Source organism: Dermacentor albipictus, chromosome 4 (genome assembly GCF_038994185.2).
Source record: "Dermacentor albipictus isolate Rhodes 1998 colony chromosome 4, USDA_Dalb.pri_finalv2, whole genome shotgun sequence".
NCBI classification, from domain to species: Eukaryota; Metazoa; Arthropoda; class Arachnida; order Ixodida; family Ixodidae; genus Dermacentor; species Dermacentor albipictus.
This window is the reverse complement of record NC_091824.1, coordinates 49,226,998-49,237,104: the sequence shown is the minus strand read 5'-3', so window position 1 is coordinate 49,237,104 and position 10,107 is coordinate 49,226,998. Positions and strand designations below refer to the sequence as shown.

Sequence of the window (10,107 nt, the reverse complement as noted above, 5' to 3'; positions counted from 1 at the left end):
GTTCTGCCATAATTTTCTTTCTTTCTTTCCTTTCTTTTTTTTTGGTTTCTTAAAAGAGTAATTTGCTACTACAGTTCAAATAATTTTCCCGTTTAGCGCTTCTTTAAGAAAATCAATGCCATTATCACAGCCGTGTGTATTTGTGCCGCTCTAACCTACTGAGGCGAGGTCCTAAGACAGTGCCACAACGATGGCCACGGATACTAAATGCAACGACAATCATTGCTGCCACGATCCTCAATATCAGCATATCCCATGTCCCGTGCAGAAGGGTCGCATCTGCCGGCGCTTTCAAATCGCTCTTGTCTTGCGTGGGCCGACTCTTTTCCATTTCATGCAGATACATCTAACCGCCTTCGATTGCATTTTGTCCTGCTTTCGCGTTACTCTATATCATACCATCCATTGCCTGCACTACAACCCCGCCCAACTTCAGCTCAACTTGGAACATCAGTTCCTCGTCAGTTATTGGGGGCGAGGACTTACGGAGTCGCCATCTGTCGGAAGCGCTTCCCTTGCGTAGTATGAGGGATCACGCGGCGCGCTCCTCATAGGTTTTGCTTACGGTGCTCAATAAAAACACCACGCGGCAGCCCTCCTGGACACTTCTGTAAGTGCTCGCAAAAAGAGGGAAGTTCTTTACTGTCGAAAGAATAATCATGGGCAAACTGAAAGCATAGAATCATTTACAGACTCTTTGCCGAATACGTACAGTGAGCGCCACTGCGCGTGGTCGCCGCGATAGAGCCTTCCGAACCGGCTTCTTGCGTGAAAGGTAGGCAAAGGGTGAGAGAAAATCATGTTAAATATGTTCTTTTAATGGGCTGTCTGTATAACTAAATCGAGTATAACGGAATGAGGCCTCAGTGCAGCGATCGCACGGGTTCGCGGTGACCGACTGCGCGCCTGCATCCATGTACGCGCACAATGTTTCCCTTTCGCTGCAAACGCGTTTTCGCATCGTGCCGCGAGCTTTACTCAGCAGCATATGAGCATATGACAGCACGCAAGCAACAAGTTTCGCGTGGAAACTATCAGAGCTGTTCAAAAATAATTTAGTTATAACTACGGACTTCGACAACTACCGTCTTGGGATGTCCCGTTACGATGATTGAATTTTTTTTCTGAGGTCTTGGACGTTTAAATACCATTATTTCTCAAATTGCCTCGCACTGTATGTTTATCGGTCTTCTCAGCGAGCAATTACCCACTGCTTCGTTTATGCAGTACATGCAGTACATGCAGTACATGCAGTACATTGCAGTACATGCAGTACATTTCATTGTTAGGTGCTACAGAAGCGTGAGCATGTCATGCCTCCTTTTATGTGCTTTTTATGGTTCTCTTTCCGTTACTGTGAACTTGTATGAAACTTGTGAACTAGCATCAAAAAGTTCATAAACCAAAACTTCATAACATTAGCCGGGCAGCGCGCGGGCAGGCGTCTCAGTGCGCGATTTGTGCTATAAATACTCACGCAACATCGCAGCCCTGACGGCGTAGCAGAAATCTTCCTCGGGTGTGTGCTTGCTGCACTCTCGAGTTGTAGCCGATGGGTGTCTGCCGGTTCGAAGTTTCGCGAGCCAAGCTTCACGCAGCTTCTTGTCCTGCGGCTACGTGTGAATAAGGCTGACACCGGGCTCCGTTGCGTACGTCCGCCACTGCGGCATCGAGCAGAAGCCTACCATGCTGCATGCCTCCAAAGGCATGTGCTTTTGCCTATTATAGTGCTCTCAAATGTCGTCAACCAGACACCCAAGGCCGGAAAGCTCCACCGTTTAATCAGAGCCGCAGCCAAGGTGCGACATTAAACTTATGTTTTCAGTTCGCTTCGGCGCTTCCGAAGCAGCCGACGCGGCTGCTGTGTCCACGTGATCCCTCATGCCACGTCACGCCGACGGTGGCGCTAGCTTTTCCAGTGGAGGAGCTCGCCCCCAATAGCGCTGCCATCAAAATACGAACCAGTACTGATTCGCCCAGTTTACTCATATTTTTTTTTAACGTCGGCTACGATCACTAGCTCTGTAATTGATTCTGCCGCGTTCCTGACCCTTTAGCATTTCGGACGGTAAGGGTTCCAGTATCACTACCTCGCGTCAGTCCCTTCAAACTACCATTTCTACACTGCCCAAGGAGTACTACAACTCGCTCGTTTGTGACCGCTGCGAGTCCATGTTGACAGCCTCATCGCAGAGTTGATTCGGCTCATGGGCGCAGTCACCCTGAGCATAGAGTTTCATGCAATTACTAGAGGGAGCTGTGGCGCTAGAGTCTACAGGAGCTGCAAGCTCCAGCCAGCTCCGGTCCAGCCAGCACAGGAATGATGGGTAGTACAATGGATTTGCCTAAACTTCGTCCTTCTGGCTCTAGATGACTTCGTGACTTTGCAAAGGGATCATTTTTGAGAAAGTGCTGCGTTATAAATAATGAGGTAAGCATTATTAAAGTTCTCCGACGGCAGGATTCGAACACAGGACCTCCAGAGCACAGAAGCGCGGTATTGAAACCATTATTCCACTGACGCATGGACAAGCGGAACCACTGGAATTAATAGCGATTATTCGTGCTTGCAGAATCTTATTACCTTCTGCATTTAAAATAAATATAAGCTGCTTTGAAATACAGGCCGATTTAGGCCCAGATAAAGCGCAACAAGCGGAGCCTATCAGAAGAACGTCTGTATAGCCCCAAGAACGAAGATCAAATCTATGTGTTACCGATCATTCCACGGTGGTTGAACAATCGCAGCGCCCGAGTTCCCTCTAGTAATTGTAGGAAATTTTATGACCTTGGGTAGTTATATGAACAGTTTCTCAACTATGTGCGTAATGACGTGGAGTTAACTTGGCCACGAAACATCAAACGCGGCCACACAATGTTTCACTTTAATTTATGCATGCAAATGAACCGCAGTAGCTTTCATTTGTTGTCAGAAAACGCCGGTGATAACGATCCACGACAGCAGCCATTCCAACACTTGCGTAAAATATGGCTTGGACAAAGTGTTCCAGCAAAATGCAGTGATATTACAGCGCAAGTCCACCTCGTTCTCCAGGGAAGCCACCATTAAAACATCACACTATGTAAGCCGTGTGTGAAATATTTCATGTGCAAAAACATGACATTTCATACTGTCTTACCCTTAAGTACGAAGGAAGGAAGGAAGGAAAAAGTGTAGAAGGAAGGCAGGGAGGTTAACCAGTTTAGCCTAACCGGTTTGCTACCCTACACATGGGAGCGGGATGGGGGGGATGAAAGATGAGGAGAAGAGATAGAGAGCACATAACACGGCACACACATCGTTGGTGACAGTCTGTCAATTCTAAATACTGAGTTTCCGAAAGACAAAGGGTGAGCAACGTTTCTGGCCTTCCGTGATTAACCTAGGGAGTCGTACTCAAGGTACGCGCACCTTCAAAGCGCACCCACAATTATGTTTCTTTTCGCGAAGACAAGGTCGCGACCAATGTATGCATGACACGTGCAGAACATTTAAGTATTGAGTAAGTTCATCCGCAAGAACTAAACGACAATGTACTTGTGGTACAACACTGGTTCCGACGCCGGAACATCACGGCAGCTACCAGCAATGGCAGCTTCCCACGTTGCCTATGCCTCTGCGACAAGTGCCTACTTTTGGTCCAGGATACGCTCGAGAACTGCCGCAACGACGACACACGGTGAACGGGTCCAGTACACTCCAAGGCACGTCCAAGACCTATGCAACAAGCGTCAAAAGGCGAACCGGCAAACTCCCCCGAGAGAAAAAGAAGAAAAAGAAAAAGCCACGCGCTTCATCGCGCCTGGTGGCAAAAATGAGCACTACGGCGAACCTCGAAGCGATGACTGCTCCCTTTGCCAGCCTTGCCGCAGCGTTCTAAGAAATGCTTCGTACCACCGAAGAGGCGCTGGTTAAAGTCGTGCTCCTACATTGCTCGTTAAACCTCCGACTGACTGCACGGTCTAGGCGGGCATGTGGCACTGAGACACGATCACTGTGCCTTCGGCAATCGTAAAACCATCGCGCGCGTTTCAATGGTAAACACCGACACATATGTAGGGGATGCGAGAAGAATCCATACTGACACAAGCTCCTCCATGCGAGGGAAAACAAAAAATAGAAACGACACTCTATGGACAGTACTTGGCTATTCGAACCGGCATTATCATTCAAAGCGCCAGCGAGCCGAGGATTCCCGCATGACATACATACCTGTTATCATGGAATGCCGTCCAATCAAGAGTTGCTTTCGGGACGCTCGCGGAGTGAAACGGACTTCCGCCTCCCGGAATGCACGGAACGCACACTACACACAGGGTGACGCGCGATCACTCCAACAACACAAGTTCAAGCCAGCGTTCCTGATGGAAGGCAGAAAAAGACACAGACGGGACGGGGAGCGATCCACGCGTTGAGAGCGGGGCGCTCTTTTCCTCGATGCACGAAGCAGGGCCAAGCGGGCGGCCCCTGCCTGCAGTTCACTGCGGCCGCCACGCAAGTTGCTCTCCGCCGCACTGAACGAGTTGGCTTCTTCGCCCGGTCAACCTGACCAGTGTCGACGTTCGCTTGCTTCCCGAACGTCCGAGAACGCGTTCATAATGGTAATCCAGGGCTGGGAGGACTGGTCATTTATCGCGCTAGACGTTCCGCCGGTACTTGCGCAACCATGATCGAACACTTTGGCCGAATTGTTCAAAATTCCTACGCGGGACCATAGTAACCCACATGTCCGCCAGGGGGTGAGGAATTCGGAAGCTGAAAAGTTTGAAAAGAGAACGCTAAGTGCCGTGGCGCCATCTACCGCAAGACAACGTATCTATGTTTTTCAAATCCTGTTCAGTTATTTTTGGTTTGAAGTAGGTTTGAGGATTGCAAGTTCAACGCGTTATTTAAATGATTCGCATATTTATATGGACTGTTGTTTGTATTAAAAAAAAAGATAAAATTAAAACTTGAAAACGTTCAGTTGTGGTTTCGGTCTCGCATTTGTATTTACAAAAAACAGATCAATAACTAGTTTATGTTCGTCATTTATGCAATAATTTTTTTAATAATATCAACTTATCAGGTATTTCAGTTGGTATATTGTGCATGAAGATGTGGTACTCTTTATTTCAACGTTTCTCAAAACAGAAGCTTTCTTTTACCACCGCCAGGGGGCCACAGCTCCAAAGCAGACACCACACCCGCTAGCAGAAGTTGTTCGAGCCGTTTGAGTGCACTTTGTGTCGTATGTGTAACTCGGTGCGAGGAAAGCTCGGAGAGCGCATGCTGCTCTCGCAGGCTTTTCGAAGGAGTTAATAAGTTCATCCCAGCCGTCTTTTCTTTGTGCATTCGTCCAGCGATCGTTCATAGGAGCCTCCGCCACACACGAACAAGTTGGATTTGTCCACAGCATTATGATTGACATCACATCACTTGGAAAGCCCATCGCAAAGGCAAGTTTCCGTTGTTGTTTGCCGGGCCGAAGTTATACAAACTTCTGCAAAGAGAGGTGGAAGTTATTCCATTCTGCTTTTTTTTTCTTAATACTAGTAATAATGGTGCGATCGAGGTTACTTCTTCAAGGAGTTGGCGAGACTGGACATGACCGCGCGCCGCAAGCTTCCCGATCGCAAGAATCGAAAACGTACCTGATTTCTCGCTTGTGCACGGATTACCATGCGTAATTAATATTTGCTGTGAAACCTTGCGTTTGCAAAAAAGAAAAAGCCGGCTGATTATTGTCCTTAAGAGTGGTGCAATTTCCCAAGACTACGAAAATTTGCTCGACCACGGCTCTTTGAGCCCTGTTCGAAAGGGAACCGAAGTGTCAGAAGTCACTTGGACCTCGCGTAAAAAAGCTTCGCTTTGCAATCTCCTCGGCGTAAACCTGTACGTCCGGCGCATGTAAAGAGTGCAAAGGACTACGTGCAACGACGCTACTTCGAGGCTGGAAATGTAGTACGTGGTGCTAACCGAAGCCGTGAAAAAGAAAAAAAGGAAAAAAGCAAAAAAAAATCTCAGTTTCTTCCTGTCCTTGGCGAGGTGTCGTCTGCCGCTTCACCGATTCCGTACCCTTGCATACGCTCTGTCTCGGCGAGCGTCTTTTTTTGCGACTTCCTGCGCCGTCTTGTCGGCTGCGCCTGGAGCTGATGGCAATGAACCCCGCGACCGCCTCCTAACAAAAGGAGGTGGAGGGGAACCCTCGCACGATTCCTCGCGCTCTCCGCGATGCAAGCCTGCGCGTCAAGCAATCTGCTTTACTGAGAGTGTGATGCAGGAGTTCTGAATGCAGCGGCAGCGGGGCAGGGCTTTCGCAAAGCGCAACGGCAGGTGCAAATGAGCTTTCAAAGTAGATCGGCGCTGCCGACTAGCGCTGACGATTGTGGAGTCGCTCGCTCGGTGGCTACGTCTGCGAGGAGGGGCGCCGTACGTCGCCTATGCTGTATGTGCATACGTGTTGTGTGCGTGTTTGTGTGTTCGCGGAGTAGGAACACATGTTGAGTTTGAGGAGCATGTTTCTTTTAAGTGCGTGTATAAACGTCGGTCGCTCGATTTTTCGTGCGGCAACCCACGCACGCTCCTACATGCGCGCAGAACACGCAGCGTGCACTTAAATGGGGCCATAAATTTAGCGAATTCCGTACGAACGCCAGTGTCCTTTTTTGCGCCTTTGCAATTGGAGCAGGTCCGGCGGCCGCCGTTTGCAGTTTATAATACTCTTTTTCCCCGTGGAGTTGGAAGAAGATACGTGTTTCTATAACGACCGCTTCGAGGAGCATTGTGGCCTAGCGTTGGTAACATGCGCAGCCAGTTCGTTAGCGTTCTATGCTGCTTACACTGAATCTGCACGGCAGTTATGCTAGAGAGAAACGGGAAGAAGTTGCAGCTTCACTGAACTCGGCGGTTTCGTGTGCCGATGAGTCGCGCGTCTCTTCACGAGCATATGGTGAGAGGATACGGGACAGCGCGAGCGTTGTCGTTGTTGTGACAGTTGCTATAGGGGTGTGGCACACGCACGTTGCACTGCGTCGCCTAGGACGTCAACATGCGGTGTGAAGTGAGCATGCCCGTCTCTTGATCCCGGCTGGTCGTTTGGTTGGTCCTCAGTGAAATGGCGCAACCCGCTATGAATGATCGGCCATCCATCGGGCTGTGTACGAAGGTGCGAGAAACTTTAAAAAAAAGGGGGGGGGGGGAGTTGAGGGAAGCAATTTCAAAGAAAAATTGGTAACTGAAAATTGTGAGATGAAAAGTTAACTGATACAGGTGTCAGGCGAATAATAACGAACTGTTACAGTAAAATAACTATGAGGATGTCGCAAGAAAGAAAGGCGAAATCTAGCGTGCACTTATTCTTGTCTCGCGCAGAAGATCGCGGAGAGTGCGGCGCATGCAAAAACATTCCGATGACTGAAACCCAGTTCGGTCCCTTGTGATTCCGGCTGTCGGCCCGCTCGATTTTCGCACCCTTCCTTCTCGTCTTCGTTCGCCCGTGAACTGCGAGTGCTTGCGCCGCGGGCCACGCCCAGAGTCGGCGAGAAGGAGAAGCCCTCGCGCGGTCTGCAGCAAGCAGACTGCGCGGAGCGCCCTTCTCTTTTTTTTTTTCTCGGACGTTAGCCAGCTACAAACAAACCGCTCGTCGAGAGACGCGGGCGAGGTGACTGCTCGTCACGGTCGTACTTCCTCAATAATGCGGCAATTTACCCTCCCGGGGAGTCCCGGAGATGTGTGTTGCTGACGTCCACAATGGCTGTCCTAGTCACTCCAGAAGTGGATCAATCAATCACTCCAGGGCGCCACTGCTGTCTGCAGAGTCCTTGAGTGACGTTTGCCGGGAGCGAGGAAAGCGATGTCCCGGCACAACTATATGCCCAGACATTGCGAACGTCAGAACTCTACCCAGAGTGGGTCAATCCGCGCCGCAGAGAATGTCGACAAGTTTTGGAGCTTGTGCAGTGTTTGTACTGAACATCCTTACAGGACGAGCCTCGTTTCTTTTTCTTGTTAAAAAAAAAAGAGTGAAAAGAAAAAGAAACAGTTGCAGTGAAGCGCTTGTGGTCTCCTTCCTTTGTTGATTCCATCTTCCGCGCTACCGTTCCCCATGAAAAAGTCTCGCATGATAGACATGCCACCTACCCGATGAGAAGACATAGATGATCGTACGACATTACTTGACACGTGGCATATATGTCATATGAAAGTTTTATAGGGTTACAATGGATCCATACTATCTTCTGGGTCCTTCAATACTTGAGGGACCCTGTTATCATCATTACTGACCCCCTGCCACACAATGTATATGTTACGACTCATCTTAACGTTCATCAATCAATTGCTCAGCTCCGTGGTTTTTAGTCGCATGCAGAGAACCTCACCGATCTTCCCCTAGTGCCGTTAATTGTTGCTGACGGTTTGCTAACGACAAACGGCAGTCACGCTCGATGTGTTGCTTACGGACTGGTCGGTTGGCGTTGGAAAGCTTCGCTGGTTGATAACGTGTGCTGTTCAAATATAAAGTAGGTCACTTTAAGGAGAGCGCTAGGTGACGTTGTGATGGCCACACCTTGGGGGGGAAAGTACAAACAAACGACAGGTGATGGACGCCACCTTGGAAATTCAGCTTCTGAAAGCGTCATAGATAGTGGCACAACACTTCATTGAGGCCGATTCACAACTTACACAACAACAACAACAGCAACTACTACTACTACTACTACTACTACTACTACTACTACTACTACTACTACTACTACTACTGGTACTACTACTACTGTACTAACACTAAACTACTAGCAGCAGTAGCGCTACTGCTGCTACTGAAAGCCATAATAAAGATAAATTTGCGCTCGTAAGAAAATGAAAACTCGACCGGTAACTTTTGAGGAAATTTCATAGCTCAATAAAGAAAAAAAAATGATCAGCACATTGGCTTCCGTGGTTCAGCAGAAGAGAGAGGTTAATTTCGTCAGCTCGCTGGGGAAAAAAAAAAAAAAAAACGAGAGTGTTTTGGAGAGTAATCAACCAGTTCAGCGTGTTATCGTGCTTAAATTTAGTGTCCCATTAAGAAGGCTTGATGTCTGGTGGGAGCTTTAGCCCAGGTTTAACATGCTAAATATGCTAAATAATCATATAACGGCTATTATAGGGACGCCGTCGAGGCGGGTTCCGTGTTCATCCTGACTATACCTCGATAATTTGTCATAATTCTGTCGCGTAAGCCGCGCACGACAGTCGAACCTGCAGCCTCGTGAACCTTGGCAGCACTTACGTCATAGCCAAGTGAGACATCGCACCGGAAACGGGTGCCGTTACTAATGTGCGCGTACGCTTTATCTCGCTGCAATTACCGTGTGATCGAGAGCCTTTATTGTGTGTGTTCAATCGAAAAAGAAAAAAGGAAGTGTAACTACCGAAAGCACCTCTGAAGTGTTTGCTTGCGAAGAGATAGGTTATAAAGGATTGGTTGTGTTGTGACTCGTGCACGTTTGAACACATGCTCTGGCTGTGCCCGGCCCTTAACGCCTCTCCACCCATCACGAAAGAGCAACGGCAGGAATCCCTCAAGAGCTGCAGTATCCACATGCAACTCCAGGCTGTTCAGAGGGCCCACGACATTGCGGCGGGACTTCGTCTCCCGGTCCCATCGTGGGCGGAGCCACCGACTTGATCTTGGGAAGCCTTCGGCTTCCCTAGATCTCAGTTTCTCAGGACTCAGCTAAAGTTCTTGTCATGTCACGGTTGTGTTATAAACACGACCTCTTCCGCAGTGTCTATGGCCTGAGGTGAGAACAAAATATAAACGAATAAATAAATAAACGTAAACATTTACTGTCCAATGCAATACATATTCCACTTTATTCCTTCTTTGGACAAGTGTGGACGCAAATCAACCCGAAAGGGTTGATTTGCGTCCACGCTATATGTGTACCATATGTGGAATATTGTTCCGCAGAACTAATAATCATCCGTGAATACCTTCCAGTAAGCTGACTACTGTAATGTGGAACAGCGTTCCATAAAACTTATCAGTTATGTATTACTGCGTTCCAGTAAATTATCCGCTCTTATCCAACTTGTGTTTTCGCGTACCTCCACTGCCATATTGGAACAGTGTTCCACAA

The 10,107-nt window shown here is 48.5% G+C and overlaps 2 protein-coding genes across 3 annotated transcripts in view; one reads left to right on the top strand and one right to left on the bottom strand.

Annotated features, from left to right (window-relative positions):
* The window catches only part of LOC135913409 (uncharacterized), a 134,574-nt gene extending 129,816 nt beyond the window's left edge, over positions 1-4,758 (bottom strand). The window contains exon 1 of the mRNA XM_065445992.2: positions 4,214-4,758. The gene's annotated coding sequence lies outside the window, so the exon portion shown is untranslated. The remainder of the gene's footprint in view (positions 1-4,213) is intronic.
* A 441-nt stretch (positions 4,759-5,199) lies between these two features.
* The window catches only part of LOC135915381 (coronin-2B-like), a 294,501-nt gene continuing 289,593 nt past the window's right edge, over positions 5,200-10,107 (top strand). Inside the window, exon 1 of one of the 2 annotated variants that reach the window (XM_070536931.1) lies at positions 5,200-5,439. In XM_070536931.1, coding sequence (XP_070393032.1) covers positions 5,401-5,439 — 39 coding nt within the window. In that variant the 5' untranslated portion in view covers positions 5,200-5,400. The remainder of the gene's footprint in view (positions 5,440-10,107) is intronic. The other variant, XM_070536932.1, reaches the window with a different exon arrangement.